The 21,358-nt window shown below is 31.4% G+C and overlaps 1 protein-coding gene across 1 annotated transcript in view; it reads right to left on the bottom strand.

Annotated features, from left to right (window-relative positions):
• Positions 1-15,538, bottom strand: part of KCNAB3 (Voltage-gated potassium channel subunit beta-3) — a 55,061-nt gene extending 39,523 nt beyond the window's left edge. Inside the window, exon 1 of the mRNA XM_051214961.1 lies at positions 15,267-15,538. Coding sequence (XP_051068147.1) covers positions 15,267-15,313 — 47 coding nt within the window. The 5' untranslated portion in view covers positions 15,314-15,538. The remainder of the gene's footprint in view (positions 1-15,266) is intronic.
• Positions 15,539-21,358: the final 5,820 nt, after the last annotated feature.

Raw genomic sequence — 21,358 nt, 5'->3', positions numbered from 1 at the left:
CATTTTAAAATTTGCTTTTAGAACAAACAACTTAGGTCTAGTTCGTTCTAATTAATTTCAGGCAGTGTAATTTGTTTTATCAAAGTTTATTAGCGTAATTTTTACAGTTCACTAATGACACAGTGAGGTGGAATATTGAAATATTATCATGTTGAATAACTAACCATGCTTTGTATTTTTTTTAATTCCTTGAATTCATTGCAAATAAAATCCATGATCTCAACTATTAGATTACTATAATATCCACAAAAACCCTTTTCTGATATTAATCAGCATATGCTCACTAGTGACTTGCTTCAAGAGGTAATTCCTGGAGTTCTAGCGAGAAGCAGTGATCAATGGAGTTAAACAGGGTCAGTTGTGCGAAAATAACCCACTATAGACAATGGCGGACGTGTGTGTCAATTTCGGGGATTGGTTGAAGTTAGACATTAGCACCGTCGGATGACGGCCAGCTCAGCGGTCAAGATGTTGGGCGTTCGCGCGTGAAAAAAAGATAGATCTTGGGTTCGAATCCCGCGGGGCGCAATCGTGGATGTGCACTACTAAGGGGTCCCATACTAGGACGAGACCGCCATCCAGAGTTTCCAGGTTTTCTGTGGTGGCTCATGATACCAACTATTAGATTAAAATTTAGAAAGCTTAGTAAATATTTTTTCGTTAATTGTATAATAACGCTAGGAGAGAATTGTAGATACTAATATATAAAACACAAAATGATAGTAAAATGAAAATAGACTCAGTTAAAGTGATTGTCAAATACGAAACATTCAAGTGATGATATAATGAACAATACTGTAGATACTTTTTACTGATGACACTAAATATGTCACAGATTTTGTCTAGTCAGACAGACGTTGTAAAGCAAGCAACATAGTAAAATTGCCTCATTAGGTTTTCTCCTACACTATCATGTATTGGAGTTAGAAAGTTGAAATTCCTCTTTTAGCCAAATATTGTATATACTAATTCGAAAATTATTGCCTCCGTGATGCATTCGGTTAGCGTGTTCGGCTGTTAACCAGAAGGTTGGTGGTTCGAGTGGCCCCACATGCCCTGGTACGGTCGAGGGTGGGAATAGTCAGCTCTCCCTCTCGAAATCGTCTCGCATAGTCACGCGCATACAGCCACTGTCAGGAAAGCTCTACTCACTACCTTGTCGCTTCAAGGGTGTTGTTTACGAAATTGAGAAGACGGAAAGCTAACGTTAAGAGCTTCAACCGGGTTGGTGAATACAGAGAATCCATCTAGGGAAGTTTGAAAACCCTGATTCCAAACCAATAGTGCACATGAACTCCAGGATCCTGAAGGAACAAATGGCATATGAACCTATTGTTGGTCACCGGTTACCATAGGACTGCATCTTCTAAGTATCAGTGACAGTTTGGTAATGACATTTAAATAGATCAACCGAAAAACCACTTAATTCCTATCATTATTATCTTAATTATACGTCAGATCATTGAAGTAAAACTTAGGTAGCACTAACAGCTTGAGCTTGTATCCTGTTTTATTATTTCCTAGTGACGTATTTAAATTAAGGTAACATAGAGGCGTGAAAATCATTTACCATGAGAGTGAGCAATCGATAACCTGGAAAAATGTTTTTATATCGTACACCTGAATGATCCAGTGTATACTATGTATTGCTGGTTTACATTCTGTTTTTTGTATACGCCGAAAATGAATATTTGTCTATTGTTTGATAGAAATGACTATAATTTGTTATTGTTTGTTTCTACTGTAAAAGTATTCTCTCTGTCTTTTTTTCTCAAGTACAATGTCTACAATTTGTTCTCATACACTTATGACGTCATTTATTTTCAAGTTTTTTTTCTTCACTAACACATTCTTCTTATTTAAGTAAACAATTCATGTATACAATAATAGTTTTTAATAAGATGATGAAGCGATCAATCTTAGACTACCATTGAAAACCTAAAATCACTGAATAATCATCTCATTTCAGTATGGGACTCTTAATAAATGCACATCAACGACCCCACACTCAGGACTCCAAATGAGGACCTTAGGCCTCACACGAACGTTTAACCTCCAGACCAGTGAGCTGGTATCCAACGGTGTTAATTTCTTAATTTGGTCAATTTACAATATCTAGGAGTTGTCAAGTTTGTCTTTTCCTAATTATCCCTCATGATATAACATAAATTATCAATTAATAGGGAAAATCAGTAATATAATTAAAAATACGAATAACTGAATAATACATTTTTTCTTGTAAACTGATATTAATGATAAAAATATAAATAGGTCATTCGTAATATTTCGAAATCCTTAGTATTCCAAACTAACTACTATAGAAATCAATAAGAATAAGGTCATAAATTATTACCGTGTTCAAATTGAGATGATTTGGAAGGTAACATTCAATGGTGCTATTTGAAATGACAAACAAAGATTCCCTATTAAATCATCTAGCTATAAAAATGAAACACTGTCGAAATGATATAGGAGTCTTTTATACCACCAATATATCAATGACAACCTGTCTGATTAAATTACTGAATGATGTTAATTTAGATATTTGACAATATATAAAAGATTTTGACCCGTTGAGAGAAATACGAAGTGGTCACCTACATATGATCAAATTCGTTCACACATTCAAAATCCTAGACAAATAATTTTTCATTGAAAGTATAAAATTCAGGATTCAGATACTCACTTTTCATTATGTTTAACCTAAAAATGTATTGCTGATAAGACCTTTACATTTTAGTAGGAGATAATGCTTCGAGAAATTAACAGCTTCCTTGAGGAACCAACTTCTTCTAACTGGCTGATCACAACTAGTAAAAACGAAAGTATATTTTATCTACCGAATAAACACAACACATTAACATACTTTAAATTGTCAGTAAAGTATGATATGGATGGTTTGTTTTATTGATTTGCCAATAACTTTTAAGAGAATTCAAAGTAAATTTGATTTTTAAATCTCTAATATACTGTGGTGTGTGCTGCTTATGTCAACATAAGTAGTAAGTAACGCTAGTCAGTAAATGAATGTCTGGCAGCAGAAGGTTGAGAAGATCGAGGACGAAAGAACAGGGGAAAAGGCTATCGGTATAGAAATTCAAGGACAATGAAATCTGAGACGTTTGATTTACATTTGAAGAAGGAATAGTCAAGTTTGAGACAATTAATTAACATTTTGCAAATGAATTATTTACTGAATGGTTCTCATATTTTCCAAACATGATCTGTAATTTCATGTTCTCGTTCACATTGTGAAGTAAATAGTTTCAGTTTTCTATATTTATCTTGTTTCCAGTTTATAGCTGATTGTAACGCAAACCTTCTTCACCTCTCTCATACTTGCTGTACTAGATATGTTTAGAGATTAGATCAGTGACTGTTGTGTTTAAAGTTCTATCTTTCAACTCATTTCAAAATGCATCTTAAATATCATTATGTGAAAGTTTTAACTACATAACAATAAAAACTATGAAAGTAAGACTATATATCTTTTTAAACTGACAATACCTAACGATATAAGCACTAATGAGAAATACTTCTGTTAATTTTTACAGTTTCTAATAAACATAATTTTATTGCTAATCGTTTTTAACACATGAAAGTCAATGATATGGTATGTTATCTTGTAAAAGATGCTTTACAACATTGATCATCCATTTATTATTTCACATACAATGAAATTAAGTACTTAGCTAACTTTAATGTATAATTTGTGTTCACCTCATGCACAAAGATAAAAATGAAATACACATGAATTCATCATTTTACATGTGAACAGTATTATACGAATAGAGACTAGTGAGAAAATGAATCGTCATAACCTAATTTTACACAAGTGATTTTGGAAATATCGGTCATGCATTACAATATAAATCTTGAAACTAACATCTAAACATGTGATAGTATCTAAATAAGAAATTTCATTTAAATTTGACCGAATAGTTTCACAGTATTTGGGTGCCGAGTTGATGTGAGACATTAAAGAGAAAGAATGTATTTATAAAATTTTGGCAAATGAATTTGAAGTAAACGCAACATTTCACCTAGCAATCTAATCCAAGCTTTTTCAAGGAATTATAATCAAACATCAAAATTATCGAATATAAATAGGTATATGTTACTCCGATTCACTGTATACTGAATAGGTCATCTAATCAAGCTTCTGATTAATAACTTAATAACTTCAAGAACAAAATGGTTACGACTGGAAGATAACAATTAAGCCCAAAAAAATAATTTTTGCATGAATTTTATCTGATAAAATAAACGGTTAAATAATTTAAACCAACCATTTAACCCCAATGAACTTTTATGGATAAAGATCTAACTGTGTACAATATTACGTAAGAAAATAATTTTCCTTATCAATCAGATTGTTATTTTGAAAAAAATGGAACGATGACTAAAAAAGAAGTAAAATGTTGATGATAATCTCAACACAAAACAAAAAAGAAAGACAAGAGAAGAATGATAATTTAACGTAAACCTTATATCTCTACATGGAATTATGAAGTGTCAAAATCAGATCTGACAAACAAATGCGCAATTGGTCAACTATTTACTCACTAACTTATTTATTTGAACACATAAACATCGGTACAAAGTGGCGCCAAATACATATGCATCATACAACGCCATTCGGTTTGCGTGAGCGCTAGGATGCTGTCCAGACGCATAAACCGACGCAGGTGGTTTTCATAGGGAACCACTCCTCATGTCTTCGGCTTAGAGGTATAGTCCACAGGAAGTCAGTGAGTAGGAATTCACTAGTAGTGGATGTATACGCGTAGCTATGTGAGAGTATTTCGAGAGGGAGAACTGACTGTTCCCACCCCCGACCGTATCAGGATATTCGGGGGCCCTTTACTCCCACCAGGTTATCACTCATTCGAATTTCATTTTCAATCAAATTTACCGCGAAATAAATATTTACTCATTCAGTTCTAAATATCCGTTTCAAAACTCTTGGAAAATAGCTATGCTTGAGCCATGTCGTAAATATATTAACTATAGACCAGCAAATCAGATTGCAATAGTTTTTCATTTTACTGACTAACTAGAGGTCTCTGTTTTTCAGAAAATTAGGGAATCCCTAATTTCAACATATTTTATTTCAATAGTTAAGATCACGCCGGCTCAGTGGTCTAGTGTTTTAGTGCTCGCGAGTGAAACCAGTAGGTCCTGGGTTCGAATCTCGCAGGGAGGCGAGGTCGTGAATGCGCAGTGCTGAGGAGTCCCACAATAAAATGAAACGGCCGTCCAGTGCTTCCAGGTTTTCCATGATGGTCTAGCTTCAACTGACTCATGATCTTAACCATTAAAATTACTATAATATCCGCAAAACCCATCTGATATTTTCATTTCTATACGAATTACGTAATTTTTTCTTGGTAATTATTCGTAAATTGTTTAGGTAAATAAACAAAAGTACGAAACAAACAAAATCGAATTTCATTATTTGATCTGGAATCATTCACCAAACATTTCTACTGCTGTTAACTACTTCGTGTATGATTTTAGGTGTCCATAATTTAGAAAAATGCCTCAAAGTAGATATTCGATACACTTTCGACAGCAGTTTTAAGTTTGTTAACAATGAATATGTTCTATCGCTTTTGTGAAATACTTTAAATAATAACTTACAAATCATAATGTAAATAGTATTTTAACTATGAAAACCGTCTTTGTTTCTGCATTCATGTGAATGAATGTTCAGTTTATGAATATGATCTTAACAAATAGTAAGTCATTATATTGTGGTATGTGCTACTGATATCGACAGATATTAGTAGTATGTATCGTCAATCGACAGTGAAATACCTGGCAGCAGAAGGTTAAGAAGATCGAAGAAAAGAGTATGAGAACAGAGAGTGATTGGTGTGGAAGGAACAATGAAGTCTGAGACAGTTGACTGATATTTTGCAAATGAAGTGGTTACTGTATGGATCTCAGATTTCACTAAGAGATTCTGTAATTTCGTGTGAGAATACATTCGATTATCGTCACTTGTGTTCTCATTCACTACAATATCCTTAAAAAGTAATTTACGAAACGTTTTAAACCTAATCCGTATTTCAATAAATTATACAATGACCTCATGGCTAGTAATGTTTCATTATATTCATAATTGACTATCAAAATAATTTCCATTGTTCACTAATAATAACTATGAAATCAATGGTGTCAAAAATAATTGCAGTCAACTCATTCCAACATAAGATGGATGTCATTGGATGCTTTGGATACTTTTAAAAACTGTCCTTTCACTTTCGGATTGGTATCATGAACTGACCAATGTTAGATAACCACTGAAAACCTAGAAACACTGGACAGCCGTTTCGTCCTGTTACGGGACTCCTCATCAACTCATATCAGCAATCCCGCACACAAGATTCGAACTTGAGACCTTCAGTCTTACGCGTGAACACAACCTCTAGATCACTGAGCCATCATCCACAGTGTTAATAATAATAATAATAAAGAAATTAACGTATAAATTATTGAGGTTTTAGTAAAACTTTCTAATCCTTTGAATAAAAGTGAAAATTTACTCAGAGTTAACTAATTAATAATATGATATTAATGTGACTTCAATGAAGGGATCATTACACTTTTAATTCCTGGACTACTTAGTAATCAAAACAAAGGATATTTTTGTAGAACTAAATATAAACCTCTTGATTTTCTAGATTCCCATGTTAATCCCAAATAAATAAATGGGATTCGTTAAGGAAACACTTCCAATTGTAGTATAGTGAAGACTAATGCAAGTAGGGATAATCGAATATATTTGAATACAAACTCACAGAACATCTTATTAACAACTGAGAACCATACAGTAAATAATTCATTTGCAAAATGTCGATCAATTGTCTCAAACTTGACTGTTCCTTCTTCAAATAACATTCAATCGTCTCAGACTTCATTGTTCTTTTGATTTCACATCAATCATTCTCTATTCTCGTTCTCCTTCCTTTGATCTTCTTAACCTTCTACCTTCAAGCATTTCACATTCGATTGATGATACATATTATTTATATCTGTCAACATCAGTATCACACATCATAGTAACTCCATTTTGTTCATTATAAATCAATATTGAATACATAACATAATGAAAATAATCCAGAGATAATTATTTGGAAATAAGCGTTTTATTCACATCAATTATTGCTTCCTTATTCTATTAAAGTAACCACTATAGTGAACAGAAGGCGGGTGGGGACAACCAAATGTATTATGGCACAAAATTACAGAGTTACTCTGTAAAATAGAAAAACCGTATAGTAAATCGTTAATTTGCAAAATATCAATCCATCAACCTGGACTGTTCCTGTTGCAAACATCAATCGATTGTCTTACATTTCATCGTTCATGCGTTTTTTTACAAATTGCATTGTGTTCCCACTTTTCCTTTTTTAATCTTCCCCCATCTTCGGCTGCCAGACATTACGTTTTAACTCGCGTCATATACTACTTATATCAATATAAGTAGCACATACCATACTATTATCAAGTATTTTGCATGTTATACATTATGAACGTCCAGATTTTATGGTATATGTAGACAATCATTTCTAGTTAACTTAATTGACATTCATCCAATGAATAAAATAGATTGTTTTTATTTGTCTTGTTAGTTTATTAATCAACTTGTCAATCATTTTGATTCACGTTTGTTGTTATTTTAAATTCCATATATAATAATAATGAAATAAATATGATCATTGTGTGTAATTATTAATTTATGCTTATTGACTGAATATAAAATAGAACAAATCAGTATGGTAAATTACATCATTTAATAATTTTTAATTGATAGACAAGATAAACCATTAAAAAATCTAATTGAAACTTTATTATATTCTGTAAGAAAATTTTTTTCGATTTGTGAAAACTAGACAATTACATTCGTAGTGTTAGGTCCTACTTAGAAATTAATGCATTTTACTGGAATGTGCTTGTTTTTTTTAGGGGGAGGGGCAATTTAGTACATTAAAACAATATAAAACAGCTGCGAAATTTTGATTAATAAAAGGTGGGGTTTCCCCGCGTTGGTTTGTATCCCATCCCCGTCGCCTATTGTTGTGACTTTATGGCCCGCTAGTTATCATGTCATCTATTCGCCAATCAAAATACTGTACTAAACCAATCAAATTCGACCGATCTGATCAACCTAGAGTCATATTGGTCAGTTGCTCAACTAGCCCGTACAGCTGAGTGTACAATGCCAACAACAGCCTCCACTACGCGAATCATTTATTTCAGACATACTGGGTTTATATATCAACCAAACAGACCGTAACGCACCATAAAATAGGAAATGACAATCATACACAATAAATCCAAAAGTGGCTGTGAACAGGGGAGGCAGTAGTCAATAAACTGGACATAGCTTAAGAACAGTAAATTGTACAATAATAAATTATAGGTGAAAATAAAGCTTATAACAAAGGGAATATAGATATACATAATCTAGTTACTGAATATTTCTACCAAGAGAATATATAATTAATATTAGTCCATTAATAAGTCTCAGAAGTTACTCGTAATGTAATCTTCACTAGGATATAACAAAAGGTTTTTTTTATTACCGAGTTATTGTATTCTATCCATACATTAGTGTTATTAGTAGTTTGATAAATTCTTTACCAGCTGAAATTTCTTGTAAAAGGCTTCAAATGAACACTCTAAAATGTGAGTATAATTGATATATTTTAAATCATGGATCGATTAAAATGAGATTACCAGCGAAAATACGGAAGTATTGAACGGCCGTTTTGTCCTAGTATGAGACTCTTTAACAGTGTGTAACCAGGATCCTGTATGCTTAACCTTTAGACCACTGAGCCGACATCAAACGGTGTTAATGTCTAACTTTAACTAATTCACGAAATTTAATGACACATCCACTATTGTCTTCAGCGAGTTACTTACATATGCACTTTCATCATAATTACATTATTTATGTATAACTATTTCTGTGTACCCTAATATTTCCTAATAATATTCACTCACAGCATGTTTCAGAAATTCATTGACAATCGAGCAATCAAAATTTGATCTAAAGAACGACATTTATTTTGTAAGAAAAAGTGATCTATTGTAGAAAGTTTTTTTTTAAAGAAAAGAAGTACAAAAAGGTTCACATTTTCAGATAATGAAGACAAAATGATCAATTCCCTGTATAATATAATAATACAATAAAATTTATTTCAGCTACATTATAAATCAGAACTATTTACCTATACTAATGCAACAAAATCCATTTGTTGTTTACTGGTCACTATTTAATTTATGATCGAAAAACTAGGATACCTTTGTTCTATTGACTCTTATGTAAATACCAATTTTAATGGGAATATAAATAATAATCAATTGAATAAGTATTCACTCTAGTTAACGTAAATATTCTTTTCAATTACAAGTAAACAACACTTCAAGTTTATTTCAATAAAATCACTGTATATAGCATTTAATATAGCTAAACATAGGAAGAACACTAATAAATTTACTCTTTATATAAAAAGACTAAATTATTAAACTAAATATATATTTTAATCAGAAAGGGATTTTGTGGAGGTTTTAGTAAGTTAATAGTTAAATTCATGAGTCAATTGAAGTTAGACCACCATGGAAAACCTGAAATTACTGGACGGCCGTTTCGTACTCAGCATCCACGATCACGCCCCCCGGGATTCAAACACAGGAACTATCTGTCTCGCAAACGAACGCTTAACCTTTAAACCACTGAACTGACCGGTATCTAAAGTTGTTAATGTATAATTTCAACCAATCCAAATATATATTTATCTATTTAGGTTTAACAATGAATTTGTAATAACTTATCAATATTAATTAGCTAGAGAATAGTAATATTTCATAAATTAAAAATGAAAGAAACAAATTAAAGTTTACTAGGGGAAAAAGATATTTGATTTATTGTTCCCATGCTCATTGTAGCTTATGAAAACTATTTAGGTGGAATGAAATTTAATTACAAATAAGTTAAGCTATATTGTTTCTTCAATAATTATAGGTTAATGGAAGTTTTTTTAATAAAACATCATCTATCGGTAGTAATGCAAGAGATTGGAAAGCCGAATTGTTTTTTTGGTTTGTTTTAGAAATTCAATCCTGAGAATAGTCCGCTACTAGTGTTCAACATGTCAACAGACAAGTTGGACAATCGAATGCATTTGTATACAAATTTACAGAACATCTTATTAACAACTGAGAACCATATAGTAAATAATTCATTTGCAAAATATCAATCAATTGTCTCAAACTTGACTGTTCCTTCTTCAAATAACAATCAATCGTCTCAGACTTCATTGTTCTTTTGATTCCACATCAATCATTCTCTATTCTCGTTTTCTTTCCTTCGATCTTAACCTTCTACCTCCAGGTGTTTCACATTTGACTGATGATGCATACTACTTATATCAGTCGACATCTGTAGCACACACCACAGTATGTTACACAGATCAAAAGTTGAATGACTGTCAGCAAAAGGCTAACAAGATCGAGTTGAAGGGAATATAATAGGAAATAGAAAGAAAATCGTGAACTGAAAGCATCATATAGAGTGTGAAGGACAAATGATGAAAATTTACAAATGGTTCTCATATTGCATCAAGATATTCTGTAATTTTGTTTTAAAACATATTGGTTATCCCCATTTGTGTTCCCGTTCACTTCACTAGTTTACAAAATACTTTAAGTGGAAATATACATTAATTTCTTTCAGTAAACAAGCAAATTTAAATAACAAGTATTACTATTTGAATCTAGATTATATTATCTCTATTGAAAAATCAGTTTGTTATCATTGTTTACAATAACAATAAAACTTCATTATCCAAAACAAATTATTACCCTTCAAAAAAAGAAAAGGTAAATTTTTCATTGGTTACTACATTTAAATAAAACCTTTGATGAAGTTAGTTGAAGTTAGACATTAACACCATTGGATGCCGGCTCAGTGGTCTAGTGGTCAAATCCTGGGTTCGAACATCGCAGGGGGCGAGGTCGTGGATGCGCACTGCTGAGTAGTCCCACAATAGGACGAAACGGCCATCCAGTGCTTCCAGGTTCTCTATGGTGGTCTAGCTTCAACTGACTCATGATCTTAACCTTTGATGAATGCCAAAAACAGATGAATTGATAAATACAATTTATTAGTTTTTCTTAGATTTCAAATATTGTGTTTCTTTTATTAGCTTCAGAATTTGTAGATAATAAACATATTTAGTTGAGATATTGAAGAAATAAGAATAAAATGAAAAACAACTTACTGATAATGAAAATGTAGATCTTGTTTTTGAAAGAAAAAAAAAGAAAGTTGCTTATGATCAATTTCATATAAATTTACAAATTTACCGCCTACATTCTTATTATTCATTAAGTGAATATTTTATCAGAATTTGATGTTATCAGAGGAATCGTCGAAAATTACAGAGGATTAGGACAGTTGTTTGGCCAATTTCAACTAATGACTATTCAGTTAGTCAGTCAGTTACAACGTAGGACCGGGCACATATGTGCCATACTTCATTAATACAACAAGAAGAACAACGGACCGTTGTTGCTACCTTGACATAGTGTTCTGGCTTGCCTATCGTGATGAGGCAATTGAGCTATACTGGCTGAAACAACCGTCCCTCAAGGCCCTACCATGCCAGACAGGTCGGTTGAAGAACGGTAAGAATAAAAGCAACAAACTCAAGGTCCGAAGGCGAAGTCGTACTGCTGACTGTACAGAGGTGTGACAGCATTAAGGTGTTTCTTTCAGACAACCAGCATGACAGCGATTCTGCCTTCCCACAAGTAGGGGTGGGGTTAGAAAAGGTCGACCCTCGCCTTATCTCACGGATATCCGTCTCCGGCGGTAAGGTCTCAACAAGTACGGAGCTAACACAAAAATTACTCATAAAAAGGTCGTGTGTGACCGACCTTGGGCACTACGATCACGCTCTCAGGTCACTAAGACCACCTCTAATCCAATTTCCTTTACAGATACCTCCGGAAGAACCCCCCACGGTGAGGGAAATCGGGAAGTGATAACCGCTCTCATGCTTCTAACAGCACTCAAGACCACTGTATTCATAATTAACCTCTCTCTTCAATTCCTATTATTTCTCCTACACTGACTTTCAATTCTAAACTTCCTCTTTTGGCTTCCTCCTCAAGTGTCACCATAGCCAACTAATGACTATTACTAGTACTTTGATGATTTTACAACTTAAGAATATACTTGAAATATATAAAGATCTTATTTATCAACTCTTTTTGATTGGTAATATAGTACAATCATTAATCAATATCATCGACAAATTAGAATATTCTGTCTACTGACTAGTACATGATTGAATAAAATGTGGATTTGTTTTTGATTTAACCAAATCTTAATTAAATTACTTGGTTATAAAATTCTTTATATATTTTTCTTTTATTGAAATTTCTTTAATTTACCAACTTCAACAAATTTATTAACAAACCTTTCAGTCTCTAATTAATTACATTAACTTTAAATTACATAATTAGCTAATATAATGTTAATTCAACTATGTTACATCAAATGGTTAAATACATATCTATCTTTAATTATAGTTATATATTGAATACCTTAATCAATCTCTGATTCGCTAACATACTTATGTGTTATGCAGTATTACATTCTTTTCTGTATTTTGATAATAAAGATAAATATAACATCAGTCAGTTTACATTTCTTAATATAACTTATATTCATAAACTAGTGTCTTGCCACTATTGTAATTCATACATTTTGGAGGCCATTTTAATCCGTTGTCCAATTTTTTTCTTTTGGATTTTTAAGAATATGAATCTTAGCTTATCTCTGAAAAATTTAGTTACGTATTGTGACTTAAAGTTTATGATCTGTCTAAATACTCAAAATTGTATAATCATAAAAGCTATTAGTATAGAATTGTGGATATTGTTGAGTTTAGATTGATATTATGAGTGGATCAATGTTAAATCGAAGGTCCTGAGTTTGAGTCCCGCGTGCAGGATCATGAATGCGCACTGGTGAGAAGTTTCATACTAAGATGAAATGGCTGTCCAGTACTTCCAGGTTTTCAATAGTAGTCTAACAATGATTCACTCATGATATCAATTTAATAATAAAAATATAAAAAATTTTATATTTTTATCGTATCATTTAGATTTAAAGCAAATCTGTCAAGTGTTCTACACGTATAAATATCCAAAAAAGAGTTATTACATTCTGAAATTTTCTAAGAGAAAAATTAGCATTTCTTTTAGGCAATTTATTCAAAGGAAATTGATTTCATCTACATTTTCTTGCTAATTAAAAAACATTTAAAATAAAATTGAATGTACATTGATTGTCTCTCCTGTTACCCTTCGTGGAAGATCATAGGCTGCCAGTAGCTCTTCTAGGGTTACTGCCTGTCCCAAGCCCGGATAAAGGAAGAGAGTTGAGTATGGAGTCAGCAATCCCATCCCGTAGAAAACAGCCTTATTAAAACGACGCTAACCAGAATAAATAATTATATATCGGATTATAGAAAGTCTAATAATAAAATCAATTTTCATCAGTGAATCGGATGTATTCTCAGGTCATTTATATTGGATCACTTGTGTTTCTTAATTAGCTCTAATGACTTTTCAAGTGAATTCTTCACAGATGTTAAATATTTATCTTTAAGTTATTTTAAACAGTATAAAAATAAAAAAGCAATAAAATGTTATTTTTATAGTGATAAGCGTAAACTTCTTGTTATGTAACAGTTATATCTGTCCTAATTTTAAATAAAATATGAAGCTTCACAATATTGATTTCTTCTTAAAGTATACACAGTACATGTAAACTGATTACAAAGTTTTCTAATCATCACACACCGAACATAATCCATAAGTGCATTAATTGATTCAACAATAATTGCTTAGTGTGATATCACAATCTTACGAAACTCTAATCTTAGAATATTCATTACTGAACTCAATTTAATTTCAAGTTATTATCTCCAGTGACTAGCTTCAAGAGGTAATTCTTGGAGTTCTAGTGAAAAGCCGTGACAAATGAAATCAGTCCGTTTCAATTGTGAGACAGTTACTCACCATAGACAATGGAAGATGATTGCTCAATTTCATAGATTGGTTGAAGCTAGACATTAACACTGTTAGATGCCGGCTCAGTGGTCTAAAGGTTAAGTGTATTGGCACGAGGCCTATGGTTCCTAGTTTGAGTTCCGAGTGCATGATCGTGGATGCGCATTGATGAGGAGTTTCATAGTAGGACGAATCGGCCGTCCAGTACTTCCAAGTTTTCAATGGTGGTCTAACACTCATCGATTAATGATCTTAATCTCCACAACTCCATACTGATTGATACAAATTATTTCAACTAATTGATCAAACTAATTAGATTAAATTACATTATCAGTTAATTTTTCATTGAATAAAAAAAGAAATTAATTTCTATTTCAGTTTTGTACTATCATTTGACTAATAACCTAAAGTGATTTTCACCTAATGAAAGACTACTTATATTAATCAGTAATCTCTTTTAGAATTCTTTGATTTATTTGGAGAAAATAGAAATATAAAATAAACATGAAATAGAAAATGTAGAAGTATTTCACAGCAAACCATTAAAAGTACAACATATATTTGGCACCTAATTGATATCAATAAATTTTATAAATGATGGAGAAGATTTCTAGCTCAGATGGATAATTTCAATTGAGTTTTGTTCTTTGAGTTGGATAGTTTGATCATGAAACTTCTATCTGAAGTTTTGTGCTGATGATGTTGTTCAGAGGAATAATGAGAGCTTCACAACGAAACCATCCAGCTCATTAAATAAAACTCCATCAAAATCAATAAAATTAATTAATATTTAAACAAATAAAATTTAGAAAAAATAAAAAAAACAAATTTATACGAATATTCGTCAAGATTAGAACGAATAGTTTGACAGAACCTATCAGTCTTGCGCCAAGCACTTAACCAACTAGACCACTGAACTGGCATACAATGGTGTTAATGTCTAACTTTAACCAATCCACGAAGTTGCGCCACTGTATACCATTGTCTTCAGTGAGCTGACAGAAATTGGACGCCGAGTAAAGAGGAGTCATTATATATGAAAATTATATTTGAAATAATCTCAGCGATTGAAATTTAAATAATTCCAGCTGACTTGTCTGGACTTCTTATTTATAATAAGAATATGATAAAATGTTAAGATGTAATTCATCTACTTAACAACATACCTATAAATCATTTTGATTTGATTTTGATTATCCAATGATGATTGCATTCGGCTTATATTTTCATTATTATAATAATCATTAGAGATTTAATTAGATCCATATTTATAGTTTAATATTTTCATTTATACTATTTTATTACTTTATCATTCATATTAGAATGGTAATAGTGTAATTACATTCTCACTATCTATCAACTGTAATACATTTGAATCTTCTTCTTCTTCTAATATAAGGATAAACATAAAAATTGAAAAGATAAGCTTTTTTCTTTATCCATTCAAAGTAAACATATACATCGTTAAATACACAAATAATACAATCATATTTTGTCATTACATTATTGGATAAAATTCATTATAACTATTTAGTTAGTCAATCATATTATAGTGTAAATCTCCCACATATTCTTAAATGTTCAATCTACTTTGTTTGATTGGTTGAAATACAGAAGAAGAAAAAAAAAACAGTGAATGATACATACATAACGATAGTGATCCAGAAATAACGAACAGTATAAAGTAATAAATACTACTGAAGATGATGATGAAGAAGAAGAAAAAAAAAACATGGAACTCACACATTTCTTTTTATTAAAGAGTTATAAATAGTTTAGATAATTAGAAACCAAAAACTAGTAACGTTTGAAAAATGAGTCAAGAATTAACAACAACAACAAAAAAAAGAGCTAATATCCAATCCAGAGAATTATATATTAAGTGAGTTTAGATTAGCTCCGATCAAATTCGTCATTTACATTCTGAATAATTCACGATTATATATTTGATGATTTGTTAAGCACGGAAAAATATTCATTTTCCACCACAGTTCTAGTATCACTTTGTTGGGACAACTAAGTGAAATTATAAGTATAGATAATGTGAGACTATAATTTATGGACGACTTTTGAACAACGCCAAAGTGACCTTGTGAGTGTCCATCTAATAACTAGAACTAAATTACGGTTATAAATCTGTGTGAGGAATTAAAATTATCATTTACATTTGATGATTATGGTCAGGAATTAGATTTAAGGCTTTCATCACTAATTGATATCAACTATAATGCCAAAACTCTATTTAGCCAAATGGATGAATGTAATGCCAAAATCCAAGACCTTTATCTTATACGTGATTGGTTCGTCCATAAATTATAATCTCGCCGATAAATAAATGAGTTGATTGATTGATAGCGTTACTATTTTGACCGTCTAAAACTTGTTTATCTCTTCAGAAAATATGGTTGAAATAGAGGGGGACATTTGCTATATATATATATATATATATATATATATATATATATATATATATACATATACATATATATATATATATATATATATATATATATATAATGTTTTGTAGCAGCGTTTATCTGTTAAGTAAATCATCAACTAAGAAGTAATTAAAGATTGTTCAACATGTACTTGAGAATAACTTTCAGTGTTGCTAAGTGGATATATAGTATTGACAATTGTTCTATTCTAACTCATCTAGTCCAGATAGAGTATTAGACAAAATATAACTTTTTTTAAAAAATCTACCATGTCATTAATAATCTGTCGAAAACTAACTAGCTCCAAATCATTAAACAATACAAGTGGTTGGCCATTCCACTCTCCGCTGTTGCCGCTTACGTTAGTTCATGAGGAGAAAGATCACCCATTATCCAGAGGGCAATACACGGAGGTGCAAGTTGAACTTTGCCCCCCCCCCATTACAAGCGATATGAATACAAATTCAAAACCAAAGCAATCAGTTCAAAAAGAGCATGTTGAATCTATTTTCTTACTAGTGGTTTGCCTCAAACCAAAACATTTGTAATCAAATCTGTTATTAATTGATCCAATATATCCAATTTATCGATCTATTTATCCTGCATATTTCTTCATTCAACATACATTTAATTTAGTTGTTGTCAATATATATTTGAACAATGTATCTAGTACTGATCATATTTACTATCCCTTATATTAATAATTTCCCTTCATGTATACTGTATAACATTCGATCGGACATTTACTATGTTTATTATTATTTCTCTAAACACGTTTCCAATGTTGATTTGGGCTATTAAGTTCAAATTTTATTTACATAACAAGCCTACTCCAGTATAGAATAAACATATATATGCAATCTTAACAATTTTCAACGACAACAAACTTTATTACAGATTTCAAATGCGTAATCAGTTATTAGAAAACAAGTTTATTGTCTTAAATACGGTTATCCGTTACGATCAACAATGTATACTCATCACTGTAGAATATGAAATGAATTTACTGGTTAGACATATTCTTCGTTCGAATACCAATGCTTTATATGGGTGATGCCAATTTTCGAATGGTTCTTTAGTCTCTTTATAGACGGTATTCTTTAAGGATTGACTTACGTTTCGGTACTGATGAAAACCAAAGAGTACTACATAGGTCTTTTTTATATAGGATTCTCTATCAGTAAGAAGTGAGTGCTCAACCTTTAGAGTACGAAGTCGGATCGGTCGAACTTCTAAATTCAATCAATTTATAATTTAGGATAAGGATCATCTAGCGTCATCAATAATAATTATACCACTCCTGACATAACTGGTTTCTAATATTATATTAACTTGTTTCAAACCGTTAGAAATAAAGTACAGGAATTAAAATAATCTCATCAAAGTTATCACGAGCCAGTCACACAAAGGACTTTACTTTTGCATATTCTCTCAATGAATAAAATCAAGTAATTTCTAGTCTTGGTCAGAAAACAAATCCATACAGCCTATTGACCGGTATCAAGATAGTTCAGGTATTCAAACTTTAGTTATTTCCCATGATAGTGCTCCCTTCCTTCGCTGTTGTCATTGTCTTAGTATGATGCCAGTTAAAAATTTATTTTTGACAGTCCTTTTGGCTCACTACTTTACTTGCTTTTTATGTAGCCATCACAAGTATAAATCAGTATTGCCACACTATAGCTTCAACATATATATCTTTTCGGAATATTGTTTGGACTGTAGCTAACTGCAATGCCGAATGTACGTTTTATTCTATTTGCGACTACTCAGTTGTATATACCAGCCTCTCATAATCGTAAAAATCAACCACGACCTGATAACAATGATTTGTTGTTAACCACAATATAAATTTAATAACAACAAACAAAATGAATGTATTATTCTGTTGTTGTTATCAACTGAAATCTTATCTGAAATACTGCTATTTTCCACTTTTATAAACAGTCAACCACTATAAGAGACTGTTTTAAATTCATTGAGCATAACAGTCAAAATACGACGAGATAACTTTAAATAAATTGAACACAGTTGATATTCTGCCAAGATTCTTTCAAATCACTACAAGAAATCTTCATAAAGAGGTAGACTTATTGTGTTATGTTGTCATGTATACTTAACGTTGTTTATTTTTGAATTGATTTTGAACGTTAAGAGTACTTGAATGATTTTCGATAAACAATTAAGAGATTTTAGATAAGTTGATTATCCTTTTTCTTAGTTGAATTACTCCTGGAAGTATATAAACACCGAGTGAAAAAATTAAAACAAAAGATACGTGGAGTAGCTGATATGAAGATAATCTTTTTCATGAGTTGATATCAGTTAAGAAATCTCTAAAAACCAGCTAACATTGGATAGCTCATTATTCCTAGTTTGTGGTTACTCTACAGTAGTGTACAGCCATAACGTAGTGTTTAGTGAAAATCATGACTTAAAAGTCTCACAACAAGAATAACTTCTCTAAACTGTTGATTTGGAATAGAATGTGCCTTACTTCCAACTTCATTCTATTTCCAATATTTCGAGATATCGAATTCCGAAATGGAATACTATCTATTCATCTCTCTTCATACTTTTTAGAGCGTTCTGGAGGACGAAATTTTTAGTATTAGGCAGTATGTTTGAAATTTATTTTTAGAAAAGAAAGTTTAATATAAACAACCTATGGTATAACCATCCGCCATCCCAATTATTTAAACTTAAAACGAATGAAATATGGATTGGTGAAATTTTGAAAAACATTTTAAAGACATTCATTTTTGTATTGGTTGTTTGAATCTTCCCAGGACCGTAATTGGTTAGTCTCATATTAGTATGCATGCATCCTCTGCGGATCGCCTCGATATCGCCTTAAGCCACAATCATTATAAGCACAGATGGATGATGGCTAGCAGTGAAATCCAGGACGCGTAATTCGTTCTATTTGGGACTTATCAGCCGGATGTACCTGCATCCCAGGGTTGGTTTTCACCCGGGGACTCGAACTCAGTATCTTACGTTTCAAACGCCACTGCTTTTTCCACTTAGTTACTGAGTCCAGATAGCCACTAGCTTGTCCCGGAGTGGACATCAAATCTGGGATGCAGGTACATCTAGCTAACGAGTCCTAAATAGGACGGAACACGCGTCCTAAATTCCACTGCTGGCCATCATCCATTTTATAGACAGTATTCAAAGAACTCAACATGACAAATCCTGTTCAAATAAATATTGGTTGTTCTTTATCATTTCAAATTGCAAAAGTGTTAAAGCAAGTATGTATCATAAATTAACATTTTAATGCTATTACTTTTAGCAAATTACAATCAGAAATTTAAAACTTCTGGGAATTGTAACTTCTTGTAAATTAGGTCACGTAAACAACAATGTTTTGATGTTTAGAACACAACAGTGAATTGTTTTAGACTTACATTACACATAACACTATATTGTAAATTCCGTTAGTGTTTATCGATCTATACCGTTTACAGTATAATGATAAGAATTATTTTTAACTAGGTAACACTTTGAACATGATTTTTTATTCGAAATTAGTTCATAGAAAATAAACTCTTGCGGAAATAATGCTTAGTACATACTAATCCCTTAATAATATTGAATATCATCTTTAAATGAAATTCATCTTTATTGTATACACCATGGTGTTTTAGAACCAATGAACATTTTCACGGAGTTTTGAACACGTCATTGTAATTCTATGGAATACAGAGGGTGATCTTCTATTCAACCTTAAATGACTATGATAACTCTGAACTACATTTGATATATATTTTGGTTTAATGTCTAATAACGGTTAAAGTCAATTCTAATTTTTAACCTATCAATATCATTTAGATAACCAGTGAATAACAGACAGCACTGGACAAATATTGCATTCACTTTTAATGACATGACAACATCTTCACAAAACTGTCTTTTTTTCTTCCTTAATAATTGCCATTATTACTAATGACTGGTTACTTGGAAAAATTTCCCTGTAAAAAAGAGAACATAAGCATTGATTTCATTAACCACCTAATATTATGCTAAAATACCAATACACTTAAGCTAATCGCAATGAATATAAAGAAGATCCAATATAATTTTACCTAAACATCCAATAAAATCTGTCATATTTTTGATTTATCCTTAAATCTGTACTACAAACATACAAGCAAGTTAGAGTTATTTATTCAAACGGCAGATCTAATATACATTGACATTTACATCTAAATAAACATTGATTCTATTTTATCCCTTTGAAACTTGATATAAAGAAGAAAACAGATATAAAAAAAAACAAATTTTTGTTTAAATACATGTACTGACAATGATATCAATTAGTTGCTTTAAGTATTCAAGTACACGAAAAGATATAGCAGCCTCTATAAGGTCAAATAACGTTAGACATTTATGTTTCGTGTAATAGTTTTCTCTCCCAGGTAAAAACAGTTAACACTTTTTAAATGGATGACAAAATAATGTATGATCAAGTGAAGTTGGTTAAACTCACAGTAAATAATATCATGATCATAAAATTGTAATGAAATTCATAGTGCTTCTAGGTTTTCCATGAAGGTCTAGTTTCAATTAACTTATGAATTCAACTAATAAATTATTTTGAAATCTCTCCTCGTGATTAACATCTTAACTGATTAATGTTTCCTTCTAATTCAAGTTATGAAGAAAAACTATGTAATAACTAATCATTAACTTCTGTAAAAGTTCTGAACAAATTAAAGAGGTCCATTATGATACGACTTCATGTGGAATGAAATCGAAAACCGAAAAGCACTAGAAAGTTGTAAGATATGTCGATCCTAAATTCAGCCACATTC

The sequence above is a fragment of the Schistosoma haematobium genome, chromosome 2, assembly GCF_000699445.3.
Source record: "Schistosoma haematobium chromosome 2, whole genome shotgun sequence".
NCBI classification, from domain to species: domain Eukaryota; kingdom Metazoa; phylum Platyhelminthes; class Trematoda; order Strigeidida; family Schistosomatidae; genus Schistosoma; species Schistosoma haematobium.
This window is presented reverse-complemented; position numbering and strand designations above follow the sequence as displayed.